This window comes from Ambystoma mexicanum, chromosome 14 (genome assembly GCF_040938575.1).
Source record: "Ambystoma mexicanum isolate Mex_15411 chromosome 14, UKY_AmexF1_1, whole genome shotgun sequence".
Classification (NCBI taxonomy): domain Eukaryota; kingdom Metazoa; phylum Chordata; class Amphibia; order Caudata; family Ambystomatidae; genus Ambystoma; species Ambystoma mexicanum.
In genome coordinates, this window is record NC_090940.1 from 282,089,288 (window position 1) to 282,111,774 (window position 22,487).

At 46.3% G+C, this 22,487-nt stretch overlaps 1 protein-coding gene across 1 annotated transcript in view; it reads right to left on the minus strand.

Annotated features, from left to right (window-relative positions):
• Nucleotides 1-22,487, minus strand: part of POLE2 (DNA polymerase epsilon 2, accessory subunit) — a 1,095,907-nt gene that overhangs the window by 136,648 nt on the left and 936,772 nt on the right. The window contains exons 16-17 of the mRNA XM_069637399.1: nt 11,634-11,742; nt 1,611-1,787 (exon numbers count right to left, since the gene is read on the minus strand). Coding sequence (XP_069493500.1) covers nt 1,611-1,787; nt 11,634-11,742 — 286 coding nt within the window. The remainder of the gene's footprint in view (nt 1-1,610; nt 1,788-11,633; nt 11,743-22,487) is intronic.

Genomic DNA, 22,487 nt, shown 5'->3' on the forward strand with positions numbered 1-22,487 from the left:
GTCCTTCTTCTGATCCACCACATATGCAATGCGCACATACTTTCACACGTCTACTCACATTCTTTGGCTGCAGGTTGTGTCCCAATCCTTTACCTTCTCCTGTATTCAGATATCACCTCATCTCTTCCCTCAAAAAGATATTCGCCTCCTCTCTGAAGATATTCTTTTTCTCCAGCCCACCGATGGTACTCACTTCCTCCTTTACTGATTTTCTCCATCTCCTCACCGATAGGCACCTTTAACTTTCTCCAGCTTACCCCTGCGTTAACCCCCTTCTTCTCTAATAACTATCCCTCCCCCTACCTCAAAACAACTCTTCTATTTCCCTCCTTCTCTTGGACACCACTTTTCAGCCACCAGTCTCCTCTGCTACTTCTCTGATCTCCAGCTCTCAACTGATCTGCCCCTGCTACCGACTACTAACTTCCACAGTACCCGGTTGGTCCCTGCTCTATGTGGTTCAAGTAGCAATTAGCGACCTGACAATACTACCCATTGGGTGGTCCTCCCATGGCTGTTGCACCTTTGCCCCAACACTTTTATATTCTGACACCCAGCCTTTTCAGAGGCAGTCTGCCATCTTGGAATTACATACTAGTTGTATGCAGGGAAACACTGGCTTACAGGTGAAATATCCTACGCATCACTCCCCCACTCACCTGCTCCTCTCAGTGAGTCAGCCTGTGTGCAGTGGTCTCCCGCTATGTTTTGTTTCTCCCCTTCTTCCTTGCAGCAATGTGGCGCTCAGGGCCCATCTGTCAACTTAACAAACCCTCCCGGTAATTCTGAAGGGTATGGGATGCATTGTATGGGGGCTCAAGTACTGAGGTAAAGGGGAAGATTCTTCCGACCCGCACTTCAAGCTTCCCTTAAATGAACACTGCCCTGGTTGGGACACAAATGGAGAGTTGCTGCCGCATGTGTAAAGCTTGTGGGGCAGCCAGGAGAAGTTCCCAGAGCCGATCCATGACCCAGCATCACACAGCGGGTGGCGGCTTCCGGCTCCCTTAGCTACAATTCATGTTAATGGTCAGGCAATGGACTTTGTCACCGGTCTTAAATACAACTAGTAGGGGTAAAATCAAATCTTTAAGTTGCATACTACTAGCTAGGCATAAAACACCACTCCCCCCTCAGTTCTCCACATACTAAGGACAATATTTTGTACATGTCAATTATCAATTATCAAACGCCTATCCCTAGCGGCGAGTGAACACTTTAAGGTCTTTCACTATTTATTAAATGTAGTATTAAGCCAGCAATGAAAGGATGATATGTTGTTCTCCAAACTCATAGAATATGAGGCACAATGTGATGAGCCAAAAGCTGGCTAATTAATTATTTTGCAGTGGCAGATTTAAAGGGCGTTTAAAGCCATTTGGCTGTAATAGTGTCACCATACTGAAATATTTCATGTTGAACCATATAGCAGAATGGGAAGATTAGAGAAGTATAATCCATGAATTTTTGTTGACAATCATAACCACACAATAATTATAATAGAAGTAAAAACAGGCACACCAAAACTATACACATATACAGTACCTAATATGTGCATATTGAACATTATTTTGATAATAAAGTAAAAGATATGCAAAACAAGCTCTTACAGGATTTACGCAAAGGCAGTCTGTATTACTGACGGTAAAGGGATCGTATTTATCAGCAATGACAATTAGATCAGGCACTGGGTACAATCGTAAGACGTAGTCGTATGCCCAGTAGACTGGGCTTACGAAAAGTGGAAGAGGTGTCAGATGTCCTTGTGATAATATGGTCTTGACAAACTAGGAGAGAAAACAAAACAAGGGAGACAAATCAAAATGGATTTCTTTAACTGTCTTAACAGAGAGATGGCACAAAGGAATCTGCCCAGCACATCAGCATACTTTTAAACATTATAATAAGTGCAAACTCTGCTGAATAATCAACAAAACATTGCTGTTGAAGCATACATGTGCCCTATGCAACAAATCAAGGCATACCCAGTGTTTTCTGTAGTAGGGCAACACTGGTGAGATACATATAAAGAGATACAGAGAGAAAGTATACAGCAAACACATTTACATATGAAAGAATGGAAACTGTACAAGTGGACTAATATATATCAGGTTCATTATATAAAGGATGTAACAGGTATACTGCAAGAGGAAGTTCTGAGAGTGGCTAATCTTTAAGCAGAGTTGTATATGTAAGCAAAAAGCTCAAACATATACATGTTTTCATTAGCAAACAAAGCTTTTTCAGCCATTTTAAGTTTCCTATTAATCAAGAGATTTCATTCTGTATCATACCATGATGTACCTTTGTGACTTGCTTTCACATTCTTTTACCTTTCAAGTTATAGCTGTAATACTCAGAACAAATATGTTCCTATCTTCAAACCTTAACATTCTGAATTAATGTATTTTCTACTCTATGCGCCACAGCAATATCTTATTTTCTTTCCTTATCTACAAAGAAATACATTTGAGTTATGACACTTTATCAAGCCTTTTGCATCTCTTGCCAATATATTCTGTGTTGTATGTTTGTGTCTAACGCACTCTGATACCTCCAAAATAGCACCAATCCGAATCGGAGGAATAATTATATTTTAACAAATTTGCAAAAATACAGGTGTTTCTCTGTGGCATGCTTAGTTAGTCTAGTTTCCAAAGCACTAGCAGGCTGTACGATGTTCAAAAAGCAGATTGAACCTTCTTTAAACAGGGGCATGGTGAAGAACAAGTTACTTTCTTACCTGGTAACATTCTTTCGATGGGATGGTCCGACGACGTATTCCATATCTATGACATGTAATCACCACAGCTGTGCTGCTTCGGAAACTTTTTTCTGCGTCCTGCGTCGATGACGTCGATGCGCCATCGGCGAGGACCTCCTCCGACGTCATCCGATGTGATAAGTAGGACGCACGACGCCCGTAGCCTCAGTTGTAGTTTTTTCCCCCAGAACGTGTGACATTAGCCAACTGCCAGTCAGACACAAAGCCTTGCGGAACGTAAGCTGCAATCGCAAAAGAAATTCTGCAGCGGGGAAGGCAGGGAGGGAGCGATATGGAATACGTTGTCGGACCATCCCATCGAAAGAACGTTACCAGGTAAGAAAGTAACTTGTTCTTCGAGGGGATTGGGTCCTCCGACGTATTCCATATCTATGACAGACTCCCAAAGCAGTACCAGAGCAAGGAGGAGGGAAAGAATTTAGAATAAAAATGTAGAATTCCAAATCAAATAGCAGAGCAAAGGACCGCCTTGCCAAAGGCCAGATCCTGTCCTCGGATGGAATCGAGGGAATAGTGACGTACAAATGTATGTACTGAAGCCCAGGTGGCTGCATCACAGATGTTGCGAATAGGAACACCCCTCTGCAGGGCAGTAGATGCAGCCATACCCCTGGTAGAATGGGCCCGCAAGCCAGCCGGTGGGTCCTTACCTGCCAAGCGGTAACACTCTGAGATGGCCAAAATAATCCAGCGAGACAAAGTCTGTTTCGTCACAGCTTGCCCCAAACGCTTTCCAGCGTAACCAATAAAGAGTTGATCGGCCACTCTGAACCGGGACATGCGTGAAACATAAAAGCTTAAAGCTCTCCTAGGATCAAGCCTATGGAGCCTCTCCTCTTCCTTACCAGGATGCGGAGGAGGATAGAATGCCGGAAGAACAACCTTATGGGCCAAATGAAATTCCGTCACTACTTTCGGAAGAAAAGAAGGACAAACTCTAAGGACAACCCTGTCCTTGTGAAATACAGTGAAGGGTGGCTTAACTGAAAGTGCCTGTAACTCACTCACTCTGCGAGCGGAAGTAACCGCAACTAAAAACACAGTTTTCAGAGTTAACAGCCTCAAAGGGCAAGAATGTAAAGGCTCAAACTGAGCACCCATAAGAAACTTAAGAACAAGGTTTAAATCCCAACCGGGCACCAGGAAAGGTGACGGAGGGAACACATTAGTGAGCCCTTCCAGAAACTGTGAAATTAAAAGGGATTTTAAAGTAAGAACACTCTTCAGACGAGCGCTTAAAGATGGACAGCGCCGCCAGGTTACCTTTAATGGTACCCACTTGCAAGCCCCTGTGGGCCAAAGAAAGTAAAAAGGACAGAACCATGGGGATGTCACATGCAAAAGGATCCACATTCTGAATGCTGCACCAGTCGCAGAACTTACGCCAACGGCACAGAGACTTTGTTGCTGGCCTTCGGGCCGAAAGCAACACCTCCATCACGTCTTCAGGGAGGTCCCAATCCTTATACCTCAACCTTTCAGAAGCCAAGCATGAAGGTTGAGGGATCTGACCTCTGGATGGAGAACCTGACCCCCTCCCGTGAGAGCAGATCGTCTAGGTAGGGAAGACGACGTGGAGGGCAGATGGACAAGTCGAGAAGGTCCGGGTACCACGTCCTCTGAGCCCACGCCGGAGCAATGAGGATCATCCGGGAACCAAACTTCCGTAACCTCCGCAGCACTTGCGGGATGACGGGGACTGGAGGAAACGCGTACAGCAGCGGGAATTACCACTCCACCACGAACGCGTCTCCTAAGGCTCCTTTTGGAGGAAATTCCCGCGAGCAAAACCTTTCGCAGTTCCGGTTGACACTGGAGGCGAAGAGATCCACTTGAGGGGTCCCCCAAAGGGCGAAGATCTCCAGGAGAATCTCCTGAGCCAACTCCCACTCATGAGAGATCGTGCTCTGCCAGCTCAGAGCGTCCGCCGTCACGTTTTCGTCTCCGGCCAGATGAACTGCCGAGATCGAAACTTCCTGCTGGATGGCCCAGAACTCGAGCTGCATCGCCTCCCTGCACAGAGGAAGACCCTGCCCCCCCCCTTTTTGTTGAGGTAGTGCATGGCCACTGTGTTGTCCGTCAGGATCAGGACACTCTTTCCTCGCACAGTCGGCAGAAAAGCCTTCAGGGCTAGCCTGACGGCCCTCAGCTCCAACAGATTGATATGGAGTCTGGACTCCGACGGAGACCAACGACCGCTGACTGTCAGCCCGTTGGCATGAGCTCCCCATCCTGTGAGGGATGCATCCGTCATGAACGTCACCTCTGGTCAGGGAAGCCAAAATGGAGCCCCCTTCATCAAGTTGCCTTCGACGGCCCACCACAGAAGGTCCCGGGCGACCGAGGGCGGCACCTGAACCGGGTCCGACATCCTGCCGGAGGACTGCGACCATTGCATCTTGAGTGCCCACTGCAAAGATCTCATCCGCAGGCGAGCCTCTGGCACCAGAAGAATGCAGGATGCCATGAGGCCGAGCAACCTCAAGAACTCAAACGCTGGGAGCGTCTGGGCATGCTGAAACTTGTGCACCATCTGCTGAATGTGAAGAGCCCTCACCTGGGGAGGAAAACAGTGCCCCAGGGAAGTGTCGAGCACTGCTCCGATGTACTGGAGCCGCTGTGTTGGCGTCAAATGGGACTTCTTTAAATTGAGGGAGAAGCCCAGCCTGTGAAGGGAGTGGCAGGTGACGGACAGATGATCCAGGACATGCTCGGGAGAGCTCCCCCTGATCAACCAATCGTCCAGGTAGGGGTAGACGTGAATCCCCCCCTTGCCTGAGATGCGCTGCCACCACCACCATGAGCTTGGTGAAAACCATCGGGGCGGAGGTCAATCCGAACGGCAGGACCCGAAACTGAAAGTGCGAGTCGCCAACCGCGAACCTCAGGTACTTCTTGTGCTTGGGATGGATCGGCACATGGAAGTAAGCATCCTTGAGGTCGAGAGACACCAACCAGTCCTGAAGCTGAAGGGCCTGGAGGACTTGAGAGAGAGTAACCATCTTGAACTTGTCCTTCCTTAGGAGTTTGTTCAAACCGCGCAAGTCCATGATGGGTCTCAATACCCCGTCTTTCTTCGAAATCAAAAAATAAGGGGAATACCATCCCTTGTTCCTCTCCGCTACAGGCACCAGTTCTATGGTGCCTTTCTCCAGCAGGGCTTGAATTTCCTGCGCAAGGAGTGGATCCGGACTCTGCAAAGAGAGGTTCCCCGGTGGATTGTCGCGAGGCCTGTGCCGAAAGGGAAGACAGTAGCCGTGGGTTATGATCTCCAGAACCCACACATCTGAAGTAATGGCACGCCACTCTACAAGATGCTGCGCCAGCCTTCCCCCAACCGGCGAACCATGGGACATGGCCTCATGACTGAGTGGTAGCGGCTGCAGCGTTACCTGAGGGCAAAGAGGCAACTGCCCGAGCGGCCTTGGCACCACGGGTACCCTGTCGTCCACCTCTGGTACCCCTGCGTTGGCCACTTTGACTGCCAGCTCCTCTCGCTTTACTGAAGGACGAGTAATAGCGAAAGGAACCACCCCTCCATTGCTGTCCCCTAGGATGAAAAGGTGGAGGTTGGCGAAATGCAGCGCCCAACGACTTCGCTGCAGCTTTTGAGGTCCGCAACCCCTCAAGGCTCTCGTCAGCTTTCCTGCCAAAAAGGTGTTCACAGTCAAAGGGCATGTTGAGGAGCCGGGACTGCACATCAGGAGCAAACCCCGACTTCCGCAACCACGCAAACCTGCGTATCACGGTGCTCGCCGCCATGGACCTGCTGACGCATTCAGCCAAGTCCAAACCCGACTGAACGGACTCACACATGACATCCTTACCATCCTGGACCATAGCAAGGAAACCATCCCGTTCGTCCCCTTCGGGAATATGTTCAACCGCTAACGCAACACAGTTCCACAGAGTGTGTGTGAAACGAGACAAGGCACAAATGGAGTTGGCCGCCTGAAGCGCCATACCACCAGAAGAAAACACTTTCTTCGCCCAGCCATCAAAACGTTTGTCGTCCCTATCAGGAGGGATGGTAGGGTACGACGCCTGCTTTGCCGGGGCCGTGGCCGCCTGCACCACCAAACTCTCCGGAGTGGGGTGCCTGGTCAAGTAGCAGGGGTCGCTACTGGCTGGACGGTATTATCGCGACAAGGACCTGCCCACCGCCGGGAGACTCTCCGGAGCAGTCCAAGCCACTGCCACCCTTCTTTGTAAAGCCATATGGAACGGCAGTACCGGGTCAGTTGGGGGACCAACATCAAGGATGTCCGTGAGATCATCCTGCACAAACTCCCCTGGGGGAGCAGACCATCCCAGTACTCAGAAACCCTAGCCATAAGGTGTCGGTACGAGGAATCGGCATGAGAGCCAGGCTCAGGCCTACAAAACTCCACCTCCGGAGAGGTGTCCAGTCCACTGGCATCATGCAGTGACTGCCTCAAATCGTCAAACTGACTATGGCCCGAGACAATTTCATCTGGAACCTGACTAGGAACCAGGCCATCAGAATCCTCATCCGCCTCTGAAATATATTCCAGGTGGCAAAAAGAAGGCACCCGAGAGTGCTTGCTCTTAACCAGAGCCTTCCTAGGGGGTTCCCCCGTGCCACGGTGTACCTCCGACACGAAAGGCGTCGAGGGCATCGAGTGAATCGGTGCCGGCGTCGAGAGAACAGGCGTCGACGTCGAGTAAATCGGCGTCGACGTCAGATGCAGCGCCGCCAGCATCGGCGGCGTCGACACAGTCCTCGAAGCCGGAGCTCCGAGCGTGTCCTTCGACGACCTGAGCGTCGACGGCTTCGACGACTTCCTCGGAGCTGGAGCCTCGAGAAAGCCTGTCGACGCCCTCGACGCCTCAGACGTCGATGTCTTCCTCGAAGACAACACAGGTGCACACGGTCTCGAACGCGTCGAGGACCAGGACCTGGAACGGGTACGTCGAGAACGAGTCCCCTTGTCCGAACGGGACCTCTCCCGTGACTCGTGCCGACCACTCTTGCGAGCGGTGTCTCTCGACCTCTCACGACCGACCCCACTCGGGGGCGTGGACGGCTTAGTACCCTGCGACTCGAGAATCGCCAGCATTTTCTTCCCGAAGGAAGCCCATTCCTCCGGCGTCGCACGGCTGGTGGGGTAAGTGATGTGCCGGGCAGAGTCCTCCGAAGAGGACCTGGAAGACGACCAGTGTCGGCGCTTCCGAGAATGCCTCGAAGAGGCTGAGAAGTGGCGAGACCGACTCCTAGAAGGAGACCCGCGAGACTTCTGACGATGACGCGGAGAGTCTCCTCTCGAATCATCCGTCGAAAGCCCCACAGACTTCGACTTCTGGGGCTTGGACACCCGACAACTTCTTCTTACGTTCACGTAAGGCTTTGGACGTGAGCGACTGGCAGTCGATACAGTCATCCGTGTCGTGGGCCTCCCCGAGGCACCAGAGGCAGGCGTCGTGCGAGTCCGTCACCGACATCTTGGACCCACACTCCCCGCACTTCTTGAAGCCCGGACGCGGGGTCGAAGACGAAGTAGAAGACATCTTCACACGAAGGATTTTCACAAAAACGAACAGGTTCGAAGAACCGAGAAGAACAGAACTCCAAAGAGTCGAGGCGTTTACCGAGATTCACGAAGCAACACGTTCACAGAAAAAACGGAACTGAGGCTACGGGCGTCGTGCGTCCTACTTATCCCATCGGATGACGTCGGAGGAGGTCCTCGACGACGGCGCATCGACGTCATCGACGCAGGACGCAGAAAAAAGTTTCCGAAGCAGCACAGCTGTGGTGATTACATGTCATAGATATGGAATACGTCGGAGGACCCAATCCCCTCGAAAATAAGTTTTCTCAGTGACATTTTTGATATAACTGGTTTATGATGTTGCTCTTGCAAACTAATCTCAATTTCCAGGCTACTGTCAAGACATAAAACAAATATTTGATGTTGGCACAAAGGAAAAGACAAATGCCCACTGTGCAATTATTACAAAGTTCACTTCATAAGCGAGAACCCTGTGAATTTCCTATCTCTTCACAACTGTTCCCAGATCAGCACCTCAATGTTAGACCATTATTATTCTGTGCATCCCCCCTTATCCCAGGATATACAGTGTACCCATTTCCCCAAAATAAGTCCTCACCGAACCTCTGCATGTCCACATTCCTGGGCACTATGTGAGCACGGCACCTTGAAGCAAAGACAAAAAGATGCAGGGACGAAAAGGTGGTTGGATGGTATTTAGGCAGCATCAGTGGAGAAGTATCTTTCCTCTGTTAAAGCTGATCAACAGTTAATAACAATGTTCTACCTGCTGTTATGAAGGGGTACCTTGATCACGCATCCTAGAAGACACATTAGATACGCTGCCTTTTTAGCCTGAATGGACTTGACACCATGGAAGACCAAAACGCGATGCACCACCTGGAGGATATAAATGTGGGATTTCCCACAGCCTCTCTCCTGTCCCGAGTATTTCTAGGTCATAACATCTAAGGCAGATACTATTCAGTGCCCACATTATGAGCATCTGCCAGATTAGCAAAGTGAGCACTTTACCACATTGTTGGTGCTTCCTCGGCCCTTGCAATACATTTGATCAGTAAGCAGTCTTATTCAGGAACTAAGGTTATTGCTGGCGACATTTATACCACGTTTCACCCAACTCCGAAACAGTGGATTACCTTTTTAAGCTCTTCTCTACTGCTACACCGATGCTAATTCTGCAGAATTATAAATGACGAAACAATCATCTAAAATAGCTGGCAAACATTACATGAGAGGGATTGAGCCAAGAGCAGGAATCCTGTTCTAAGAGAAAATAGAACCTGGGGAATAACACATTAAAATCTTTATTGAATAATCAAGGTAATCAGGAGCGCTATAAAAGAGCACACGTCTTTGCAGTTGTTGTCACAGATCAGGGACCGATGGAGTGTGCACTGAGGACCAGGGGCAAAGAGACAGTGAGCAGAGAAGCTAATACAACCAGGCCCCTTTTGCTGCTTAAGTAAATTGGTGCAGCAAGATCTGACCAAGGTTTTGGAGTACGCCAGGAAAAAGCATTACAACTGGTCCAGGGAGGCAACTTTGCCAGAGGGTGCAAACATCTGGTTACTGAAAGCGTGAAAGAAACCATGGGCCCGAGGGGGCCTCTTTGCCAGACCTTCGGAATATCTGGTTGCTGTAATTAGGAGGGAACCAACTGAGCCAGTAGAGTAATGAATACTGCTAGAATTAGATCAAAGCCTGCCAAAAGCCTAATGATCAGGTAAGAAATATGTCCTGAATGGAGTGCATTGAGAGGTACTAACGTTTGACCAGGAGGGCAATCCGCAGCTAGAGGGTGAGACTATCCAGTTCTGACAATGGTATGCAGTTAAAATGTTGCCAACTAAAATGTAGTCTGAAGAAATTGTTGTGAAAATACGCTTGCAGTGAAAAAGTTACCAAACAAAAGGCAGTCAAAAAATGCAGATGAAAAGTAGACAAAAATGATGTGCTGTTGAGGGTGTCCGTTAATGTTAATGATAATGTGGAGGGATTGTGATTGCCTGGTTTAGTGTTAGGGTAGGGGAAGACTTGAGGTTAGAGTTGGAGTAAATATATTAAGAGAATGAGTAGAAAGGTTAGGGTTGAGGTAGTTGTTGAGGGCTGGTGATGTTGGGGTTTGGTTAGGGTAGAAGAATGGTTACAGTAAGTGCTAAAGTAGGGGTTATGGTAAAGCTAGGGTTAACAGAGTAAGGGTTTGGGTTAGAGTTCAAGAAAGGGAGAATGCGGAAGGATAGAGGTTAGGTTAAACTTAGGGGCTAGGATCTAGTATAGAGTTTGTGTTTTGGTAAGGCTAAGGTTCGTGTTAGAGCACAGGTTTGGGTTAAAGTAAGGGCTATCTAATTTGGGAAGGCTAGTGTTGGGGTTGCTGTGAAGGGTCACTGGTCATGTTCCATCTATTTCTATGTTTTTTGTATTGTGTCACATGTAAATAAGATGCTTTAGATTGCTTAAGTGTTTGGGGAAAGCCTGAGGGTTAGGGGTAGAATAAGGGTTGCGGTTAGGGTAAGGTTAATGTGGAGGGCTGGTGAGTGCCTGGTTTTATTGGGAGTTAGGGTCATTGTTATGGTTACAGCCTTGTACCTTTGAGTGTTTAAAAATAGCTTTATTTGGCGACCTTATACCTGGCAACATTTTAACACTTTGCATTGTTTGTGTAGAATGACTACATATTGAAAACAACTTTTTCACATTACTACATTTTCCTGTCTGCCTTTTCGTTTAGACCGCTGATAATTATTCCAAGCAAAGGGGAAGAAGCACTTGGTGAACAAAGTAGAAGAGTGTCAAAGTGTGCCATATCCTTAGGACTCGTGCTGCCAATAAGTAAGGTGTGTGCTATAGCCTCGAGACTAAATGAACCAAAAAGTGTGGTAAGCCTTATATGCCTAAGAATGTGTAGTTGTTAGAGAGCCCTCTGGAAGATCAGCTTTCCCATAGTTAGGTCCTTGAGGTACTGTGTTATCCCATCCTGATAACTCTATAATTGTAATCCTTTTTTCTAGATGGGTCGTCAAAGCTCCTATAGGAGTTAATCACACCCATCCTGACAAAGTTAATATAGTTGTTAAACTTTTACTTCTGACTAATGTGCTTTTGATTTATAGGTCACATCACTCCAGAGAGTAGATCAATACTGTCACCATAAGGTGACACTTATCTAAATTCATCTTTTCTAGATACAGAACTAGTCCATCAGATGCTTTGCTGCCCATGATTGCGTGTTTAATAATGGCAGAACACCAACCAGTCAAGCAAAGATAATCAATCTGCAAAACCGTATATCATTAAGTATACTGTTCACTTACATGGTTAGGAATGTCCAAATTGGTGCTTGGAAATCGGACACAATTTCTACACATTTTGTTCACAATATCTTCGCGAAAGGCAATAATTTCTTGCGTGCAGTACTGAATTCTGCAAAGACAAAAATCTTCACTATGTCATGCCAACATGCATTTGAAACATCTTATAAAAAAGGTTATCTTATGCCAGATGACAAGCAAACATTGATTTTGGTTAACCACACAGGTAACTGCAATATGGTATGCAGTCTTTTTCTGGCTGTAGTCTTGCAGGGAAATCACTTTAAAGGGCTCATTAGCCCACAGGTTTTATTTTGCATTTTTCGAAATAATATTTTTTGAAGAAATTATTTAAAAAGAACTCATCGAAATGTATCGGGGGGAGTTCCCCCAAGCCCCTCCCTTTCCTATATTATAACCCTGCCTAACCCCACCCTTATACTTCTAACCCTCTACCCCCACCCAAATATTGAAATACTTTTTTCGATGTCATTTTTTCAAAAGAAATTACATCAAAAAAACAACTGTCAGCAAATCAACACTCTGAGTAACTACCAAAGATGCACAAGGCATTTTAAACCTTTACATTTTGAATTATGTTAACACTTTGAGGGGGTTGCAGTAATTCTGTTACAATATGCTTGTTCTTTTCTTGTCTTATTTTGTACCTATACAGTAGCAACTTGTATCTAGATTACTGTCTATCAATGTCATCTCTTTCTTCCATCGAAGAGTGTACACAAAGGCAGCTTATGGACAGAACCTCCGACATATAATCGGCATATAGGGCCTACCAAAGAGATCTGACCTGAATCCTAGGCCCTGAATCCTTTCATAGAGGAAAAGTCACAGTGAAATGCACATGCTCTTTAACAGTGCCATGCACCAATAACTGCCTTTATGAAATAAAATGGAAATATAATAGTGTAGATTTACTGAGACGAGCAAAGTGTAAACAGGCAAAGCACTACATAACATAACCAAAGATATACTGTGATGAGTTAAACTGATTGTCAGCCATGTTACAGAAAAGCAAAATGTTAAAGCTGGGTTTGTATGTGTGATCTTTAAAAACACTACTGTTAAGATCTCTGAGAGGTCACCTATTAAGATGAGCAGGGACAAACACTAATGACTAAACAAACAATCTGGGCAGTGTGACCGAACAGCAAGGCTTAGATTTAGGGAGGCGTCAGAGTGGCAAAGAGTTCAGTTAAGCACACACAGAGCACTCTTAATAATACAAGTTAGGCAGAGTGCACACACATACAGTAATTTATATAGGCCTTAAACAACTCTTATCAATAAAAAAAACACAGATAAGGAACCCTAAACATCACTACTAATATAAATATATTCACCTTGGTGTGCTCTGTGAAGAGAACCAAGGATTTACCTTTAAACAGATTTAGAAATGCCTTTCAAGGTACTGTAGTGTAGTAAAGCTGCAAGTAAATAAAGACATAGAACCAGGTAAGTAATCAAGACTTTGTGAACTAATAGGTTGAGAAGAAGTTAGCAAACACCATACAAAAGGTTAGAACTAACGTTCTAACCTTAAAAATTCCTTCTGTAGATAGAAAAATGGGGCCTAGTGCCCTTTAAATTCACGCAACCCGACTAGTAGCAATACCATCCCGCTCATCAATGTACCGCTACCCCCCACACAGGATCCTACATCCTTAGTAGATCACTACAATGCCCTGCGCGAAAGGTCATCATCCATATGGCGCCCCTTAAAACTAGAAAATCTAAGAACCCATCCCATCGCAACTCCTGGTTCACTCCAGATCTCTGCCGCTCGAGCTACTAAAAGAACACCCGGAGCTACCTGCCACAAAAACCCTACTTTAGTTAACAAACACTACCTCTCAAAGTTGTTTCACCACTACAAACAGTTTATCCTTAGCTCGAGGCTGGCAGCAGGGAGAGCAAAACCCTGTATTATGCAAAATGGTAATGCTTTGATAAAATGACGCCTGCCTGAACAGACTACCTCAGGTATACGAATCGTTCACCATTGACGGCCACAACATTGCTGTCGCTTCTTCCGTCAAGACCCTTGGCGTCTACCTCGACTCATTGCTGACCATGTCCCACCAGGTCAACAACATTGCCTCCACATCGGGCTATCCCATCAAGCTCATCAACGCCAGCAGACCTTTCCTCACTACAGAGAACCACCATGAAGTGGCCCGGGCACTTGTAGGGTCTAAACTAGACTATTGTAACTCCGTGCTCTGCAGCACCTCTGAAAAGAACCTTCGCAAACTACAAAGAACCCAAAACAATGCCCTCAGGGCAGCACTCGACACCAGTAAATGGGACCACATCTCGGAGACCAGAAAAGCTGCCCATTGGCTCGCAGTCGAGGAGAGAATCAACTTCAAGATTCTGTCCCTCATCCACAGATGTGTCTCCAATGATGCACCATGCTACCTTGCGGATACACTTAAAAGACATGCCCCAGCAAGGCCTACAAGATCTGCCTACAGACATTCCCTAATCACGCACAGGCTCAAGCGGTCCAGAGCAGGTGGCTCTAGCTTCCTGGTCCGGGCACCGACACTGTGGAACAAGCTATCCCCACACTTGAGAGGCAAACTCGTACAACAACTTTAGAAAGAAGCTCAAAACTTTGCTATTTAACTGACATCCCCCCCACCTTATTTCCCTGTAACTAAACGCCTACATGTCCACAGGCTATGTTCGCTGCTATAAATGTACAAATAAATAAAGTCCTTCCGTAGCTAGAAAAGAAGGGGCCTAGTGCCCTTTGAGTCAACGTGCCAATAAAAGTATTTTCAGGCTAGGAGTAGTTGTGTTTCAAAGTTCTGCAAAAGCAAGAGGAAAGTCTTTAAAAGACCATTTCCCAAGCGATTGGAGCAAAAGGACTTCACTTGCCTCCACAATTCAGGAAAGGTTCAAAACATTAGCAAAAAGAAGAAGAAAGTCCCTGATGTTTTATGCAGGGAAAGCAATAAAAAATAAAATTGTTCCTAAAAACTACATAAACAGCACCACTGACAGCTGCATTTAAATTACCAAATTACTTGTATCCTCCCACAGAATCCTCATCTTATAAATTCGACTGCATCAGCTGAATCGCGGAAACGTTAAACCAGCAGGAAGTGCAATGCGACTCCTGCATCTAACTTGACATCAAGCGGCCATATATACCTTGCACCGTGCCCTCAGTTTCTCCTTTATTCCCCGAGCCCAGCCCAGCGTGCTAGAGAACATCAAGGGAAATCAACAAGATCCCCTTCAGCAGGGCAGGAAATTAGGATTCTGTGGGAGTAGCATCTAACAGAAAGAACATATCGGGCGTCCTAACTAGAAAGGGAGGCCAAGCAATAACGGATGGGTGGATTGGGAAACAAAAGAGGCACTGGAAATAATGTTCAAAGTCACTCCATGTTACCCATGTTCAGCAAGCCCAATCCTTTTCCTATGGGGAAATGTGTAAATACTACACAAAAGAGGCCCAGGGTGCAGAGGCCTACCGGGACATCTCCAGAGCTCCCTATATGCCAGTCCACCCCTGCTCCCATGAAACTATCCAAAGAACATGCTATGAGAAGTCATCTAAACAGAATGAGGTTTGTACCTTGGGAGGTCAGGAATTAAATATGACATCCTCTAATTGTCATGATTCTGTCTTAAGTAGAGATCCTTACCCCGACCTTAAATCGCACACCTTTAACATAATATCCACTAAAACCGACAACTCTCAGTTCACAAAGCAATCAAAACTAATAACCAAACGCACTATGGACTTCAGGATCCATAATGCCTGTGGTACTGGGATGAGGAAGAGGGACTCAAGTTAGTAAGGATCAGAGGTTGTATTGAACAGAATGTGCAGTCAAGTTTTGTAGAGCCAAGCACCTGTGCAGGACATTTAAACCCAAGAATGAGATACAGCTGAAGACAGATGCAGAAGGAGTAGTAGAGGCAGAAGCAGTACAAAGTTCTGGGACTGCCGCAGAAGCAGAAGGAAGAGTGCCAGCTGAAGCCAACGCAGGAAGAGAAGGCGTGCAGTATTGTAGAATGTGCACTGCAGGAAGCAGAGTCGCGGCCGGCAACGGGAGAAGAAGCCCAGGAGTATGGGAGACGTGCTCCCAACCCGGGATGAGCTGCTTTGGTGTGTGGCAGGATGCGGAGGCCCAATGGGCAGACCACTGAAGCTACGAGGGAGCTGGCGACGGAGTGGACAGAACGCAGAAGAGACATTTACTTTACCAAACGGAAGAAGCAGTGGAGGGAAAAGACGTTTTGTGTTGAATTAATTGAACTTTGCTGAATCAGAACTTTTTCAAGGGTATTCCTGAATTGATCGACGGGAAGCGAGCCCAACCCTGGTCACAAGGAGTACTTTCTAAAAACCAATACGTTTTAACTTTTACACTGTTTTGTTGAACTGAAGACAGCCAAATATTTCTTGTATACTTTTGTTGTATGTATTCGTGTGAGGGTCAGAGACTTTTTGAACACTAGTTTATCTTTCTTTAGTTTAGTTTGCTAGGTAGGGACATCCTCGTTAGGCTAGGGAAAGAGGTGTTTATCTCACACCCTTTCATTTTAATAAATGGCAAACACTGAGAAAACTATACCTTTGGTGTGTCCGTCTCGCATGTCTGACCACTCACAGTAGCCTACGAAAAGTTGGTTGTCTTGCCTTAACCCTCTGATGCGGACATATAGAATCCAATAGCTCTCTTTGGATGAAGTCTGTGAAATCTCTCCTCCTCCTTTTAAGGGTAAAGAGGGGGGTAGTACAAGAGATGTTATATTTTCTGAGATATAGGTAACTCTGAAGTTACTTTTGGCAAAAACGACGGTCTTACACCAAGAGTCACTTTTTTCCTGGGAAAGGTGAGCTAAGGAGGCTTGAAAGAGAGGGCCTGCAAATCACTGAATCTTCTCGCAAATGTTTATTTCAGCTGAAAGATTGTTATCCACTTCAGCAGTGTAAACAGGAAAGTATGCATTGGCTCCAATGCTGCTCCCATCAACAATGTTAGGACACGGTTAAGGTCCCAGAAAGAAACAACACATTGTACAGGTGGAAACAGATGAACCCCCTGAGGAATTGCATGGTCCCCCTTCTCCCAGCCCACTGGGTCTTAACTCCACACCTTTTTGGTCTGCCTTTACCCAGCCTCCTTCATGCAGCCTCCTGTCTCATTAATCCAGCTTTCCTGGCCTATCCAAAAGCCTCTTGTCTCCTGCTCTCTCCAGGTATCATGGGCTCTCCAGTCTCCTGTCTCCAGCTTCTCCTTCAGCTCTTTCTACAGCTTCTTCTCTTACGCTCGCCAGTGTGAGGGGTCAGAAATGAGAGCCGGACACAAGGTTGTCATGTTTTTGTCAAAAATATTTATTAAATGAGACGGGTTGGAAAAGTGCCTCTCTGACCTATGCTAAAGAGGAATTTCCCTACTTCTAAATCAAAACTAAGGAGTCTAGTCTGCGTCAGAATGTCTATAACTGAATACCCGTCCTTGTGTCCAAAACATCCTATCCTAACCATCACACCCCAAAGAAAATAAAAATGTGTAAGAAAACAGCTTCAGCTTGATACTGGCAAAAAGTGTTCATAACTGAAGAAAGAATAGTTCCAACAAAAACATTCAAGGTAGAACCCCCTTGGATCCAGAGCGCGAACTCCTTTCCCTGAATTCTTAAGCAGGATGACAATAGTCTCTTTTACTAACTGTTCCTTTATATCTTGCCTTGATTCACACAGTGCACTTCATGCACCCATAGCTCATTGGGGATTGTACTTTGCCTTTTCAACATTCAAACAATCTTCTCGTAGTATTAATAATGGTACAATGTTCAAATTGCTGGTCGCACGGTAGCCGGAACATCCCGCGGTCCCCATTGGCTTCAGGTAGACTCACTGGTCTTATCCAGTGTCTCCGGCGCGGTTTGCGCTTCTGCAGCATGTTGCTTTCATCCACTTTCCACAATGGAGTTTGCAGACCTTCCGGCTTCCTTCGCAGCTCTGTGGTCACACGCCTGCTTCCCCTCAGGTCAGAGAATGCAGACCACCACCTTATCAATGTGCCGAGCACCCAGGACCTTTCTCGCGGCTCCCAGCATCTCGATGGCACTTTGGTCTACGGCGAAGCGTCCCTCCCTCTAAAATGGAGGCCTTCCTTGCTCTGCCAAACCGGTACATGATCTCTGCGTTTGTGAGCCATGTTTAAATATCCACTAACAGGTGGACTAGATACAAATTAGATTGCATGTTGTGTTTCAAGCTCTTGGTACCCTGTTCAAACTCCTTCATCCTCCTCGTCTCAGTGTTTGGGGAATTCTGGGAGTTGAAGTCCATTGGTGTCATTATACACATGGTATTTGAACAGTTCTTCCTAGTGATTTTACATAAAGGTATTTCAGAAGGAAAAGGTGTTGTGTTGGAGCTTTAGGTGTAACATAGGAGGGTGTTTGACCAGAAAAATATGAAGAAGAGATTTCTTGACTTCTTCTTCAAGGGGGAACAAGCAGTTGGCAATATGCCATTAGGGTCTTGGGTATTAGATGGTCTGCCTCATATAAAAAGGTCTGGAGTATTACAGGGTCTTACTCGTGGGAAAGGGGAAGACACTGCGTCTTGTCCAATGAAGTCATGTCATCTCGCCATTACCCATCAGATCCTCCCTCATAAAGCCACCCCCAGGGTCAGGATCAGGTAGTGGCTACCGTCCCCTGGCCACATGGGAGGAGGTCACCGCCAGGGAATCTGTGACGACTCCATTGGATTGATCACACCTGCCAGAACAGAAGAAACTCTTACACCTACCGCCACTACCTAACTGAGCCCTTGAGGTTTTATAGGTCCTTCGCCTCTCATTTCAGACCCCCTCTGATAAAGGGGAATCAAGTGTGGTGGTTTCGAATAGTGTATTGTATTGTAGTTTTCTGCCCTTGATGGGTCTGGACTGCCACTTTCAAAACCATGTCAGCCACATTGGAGTATCCCACTCCCTCTTGGGCTTTAACCTGCTGGCTGACACCGTCGGGTGCATCTTCGTCTAGCTCAGGTTCCCCTCTTTGTTTTAATGTATTACGCTTCAGCAACAACATGGCGAGAGCAGTGTGTACCAGCAGTGACCGCTCCTCTGGAATGCCACAATTACATCGTCTTGAAGGGGGTGGAGTAGCTACCGTTATCCTGTGACAAAGTGGCCCTTTGGCGATCCACCATCCACAAACTCTTAGATGAGGCACTTCACTAAACAACCGATGAGGACAAATTGATGAAGTACAGTCATTTGTATTTCAAAGACCTAATGGAACCACATTGGCAAGTTATTATTAAATGTGTTTTTTCGATTTGGAGTTAAACAATTTTAGCTCATGCTGTTACATTTCGATTCATATTTCAGTTTGCGTCTAAACATCGGGGAGAGGTACCATTATTACTGATTGTGAGTGACCAATGGCTGAAAAGCAATCACGTTTATAATAGCAACAAATGTCCATTCAGTAACAGTACTGGAGGGAGGGAGAGAGGGTAAGCAGAAGATACGGAGAGGAGGAGAGAGGGAGTGTTTCATCTCAAAAAGAGAAGATAAGAGGCCAGAGAAACACTGAAAAATTGGAGACAGCTGAAAGAAGGGTGATGGGGGGCTTAGAGTCGAGCCAGACAAATCTGGAGAAGGCGGCCTGGCTGAAATCAATTGGCGGTAATCCAGGCTCCTTTTTTCGTCAGACTGCTAGATGGATCTTTGTCTCTCTGACAGAGCTCCCATTAAACCTTCTTTTTACTTACAGTTCATAATTAAGCATTTGAAACCAAATGGAGACAGACCAGGCCAGTGGGTTGTAAACCAGTTAGAAAACTTGTTACTACTAATGTTTCCAAAAAGCATATTAAAGGAGAAATTACTTACCGTAATGATCTTTCTGTGGATTCTGCTCCCGCATTCCTCATCTGATCAATATCCTCATCCAGCGTGCTGCTCTGAAACTTTAGACAGGGGGCGTAGTGGACCTCGACTCGGCTGTCGGTCTGTCTTGATCGGTGCTCGATCGTCGGCTCCAGACGCGATGTCAGGCGTTGTACATATGCCATGTCACTACACCCCATACCTCAGTCCCCCCATTTTTCCCCATGCTTGAACACTGCAGAGGAAAATGATGGGAGACGAGGCTAACTAGCCTGCAAAAACTTGACAAAGGGAAACATCCCAAGAAGTGAAAACAGCTTGGAATAAAGCTTCAAGAATTAATGAAAAATATTCGTTTTTTTGTTTTCTAAAGGCAAACGACTATCCAAGTAGGAGCGGTCACCTCAGAGCCATCACCAGGCGTCTCTTCGCTTAGATAGGTGCAACAGGCCGTAAGAACTTTCTGAACAGGGATGGAAGGGAGGGTTGATGAGGAATCTGCGGGAGAAGAATCCATAAAAAATCATTACGCTAAGTAATTTCTCCTTCAATGGATTGCTTTTCTCCAGCAGATTCCTAATTAGATAGACTCCCCAAGCAGTTAGGAAGACAGGGGTGGGCAGAAAATGTTACAGTAGCAGATTTTGCAGTACTGCCCTACCAAAACATATGTCAGCACCGCATGAAACATCTAGAAAATAGTGCCTGGTAAATGTGTGCACAGATGACCATGTGACTGCACAACAATTATCCCTAATGGGAACTCCCTTATGTAAGTCCGTAGAAGTTGAGACTCCTCTTGTCGAGTGTGCCCTGATGCTGGAAAGAAACTCATTGCCTGCAGATTGGTTGCACTCCACGATGCAAGGAATAATCCATTGCATTTGTGTCTGCTTCGTTACGGGTAGACCCTTGCGAGACAAAATATGGGCCACGAACAGCTGACCAGATTTCCAGAACTCGGATGTCCTAGCAACATAAAAGCTTATAGCTCTTTTGGGGTCTAAGCGATGGAAACGCTCCCCCTACTTACACGGATGTGGTGGAGGGTAGAACACCGGTAGTTCTATGGACTGAGAAAAACCATTTACTTACCCGCGGTAACATTCTTTTCGACTGGATGTTCCTCCAACGTAATTCCTCATCTTTGATATTCAAGTCTGCTTGCAGCTTGCTTCAGAAATATTTTTCATATGATCGAGCATTGTCGAGTCTTGGTCCTCGATGTCCTCCGTAGCGTCCCTCGTATCGCCGACAAAGGCAAATGAAGCAGACGCGCTGACCGTTATTTCAGTTCTTAGTTTTTTCCCTCCTTTAGCTTGCATGCTGTGTCATAGGAGGAGACAATCTTGACGCTGCCAGAAAGGAAGGTGTAAGTCAGAAATTTTAGGCATGCAAGAGGGGATGGATGTGTGGGCGATGAGGAAAATGTGGGACGTACATCCAGTCATAAGAATGTTACCACTGGCAATGTTCCTTCTAATTATTTTCCTCTATGTGTGGAACCGTTTGGCTGTTGTGCGCACATTCTTTTCCATGTGCGTAACAGACTAATGAGGTGAGCCACTCTGTGAGCTACCGTCGTAAAAGAGAGTTTTGGAAGGAATTTCCTCTTACCAGCCACTGCAATTCTTTAAACATCTCACAACACTTTTTTCCAAACAAATAGGCTCAAATAATATATGTCTTATGTGATTATACAGAAAAGTCATCAACCAGTCCAAGATTTCAATTTCTGCCACAGTACCTTGCAAACATACTTCTGCACAGAGAAAAATGTGGGCCTCACTATGAGTTTGGCGGTAAGTGGCAATGTTGGCAGTAACTCCATTACCGCCAACATTACCACTATGACAATTTGCGATTTTGTGGCCAGAGTGGAGAATTTGCCTCCAGAAAAATCCTGGAGGTAAATCCTCCAACTCAATGATGAAATCGCCGGAATTTCTGCTGCGGTAATTCTGCCAAAAAAGCCACATTGAGTCCAATGGACTCAGTATGGATGCAATATGAAAGGGAAATTACACCGCCACTGTTAGGCAGAATCCCATGCAGTGCCCTTAGGGACCACTACACACAATTAAGACTACAAGTGTTAATACAAGTTCACCTTTGGTACAAGCCTGTACTACTATGTTAAAGTGGTAGCAGTAGCAGAGCAGCCAGGCTTATCTCAAGAGTATATGAGCAGTAGCAGAGATTACACAAAGGGACCACAATTACTGTGACTCAAGCAAAGTACATTTATTTTTAAACCATCTGTAAAACACAACACTTCTATTAATTCAAAACCACACGTGAAACACACTACAAACAACAAATTCACTTGGTACAGTATAACTCAAGGTAAGTACCCTATGTTTAATGGACCGGTGTTGTGAAACAAAAGACGTTACCAGGAATACATCTGCGATCACTTTTTAACAGTAAGGACAGTTCGGTCTTACGAAAGATAGGCATATCCGCGGATAGACATTTTACCGGGGCAAAACACACTTAGCACCTGAGTTAACCAGAGCGAGTTGGGGGCAAAAATCATAGGCAATACTTTTGTCAAGGCAGACAGAATCAGAGAACCCTCGCTGACAGAAATACAAAAGTCAATAGGCTGGAGCCAGTGTCAAGTGGAACCGGGTTCCTGTTGTCGAGGATCACACAGTCAGACAGTTCAAGATTCAACGTTGCCAGGAGTACTTGGATATTGTCAACGGAAGAAGCAAAAGTTATACGAAGGAGGGAAGACAAGGGCAAGCCTTGGATGAGGAGAAAAGGGATTCACCCTAGTTTCTCGAAGCAGAACAGAGTTCTGTATTCAAGGAAGAAGCTGGTGCCACAGCAGTTGTTCCTGGTAGTTTCCTGCAGACCCACGGTTCCTGGTGCTTTGGTCGTGGAGACGAGAAGGAAGACGTCTGGAGGGGTCTGCACTACCCAGGGATGAAGCCAGCAGCAGCTAGAG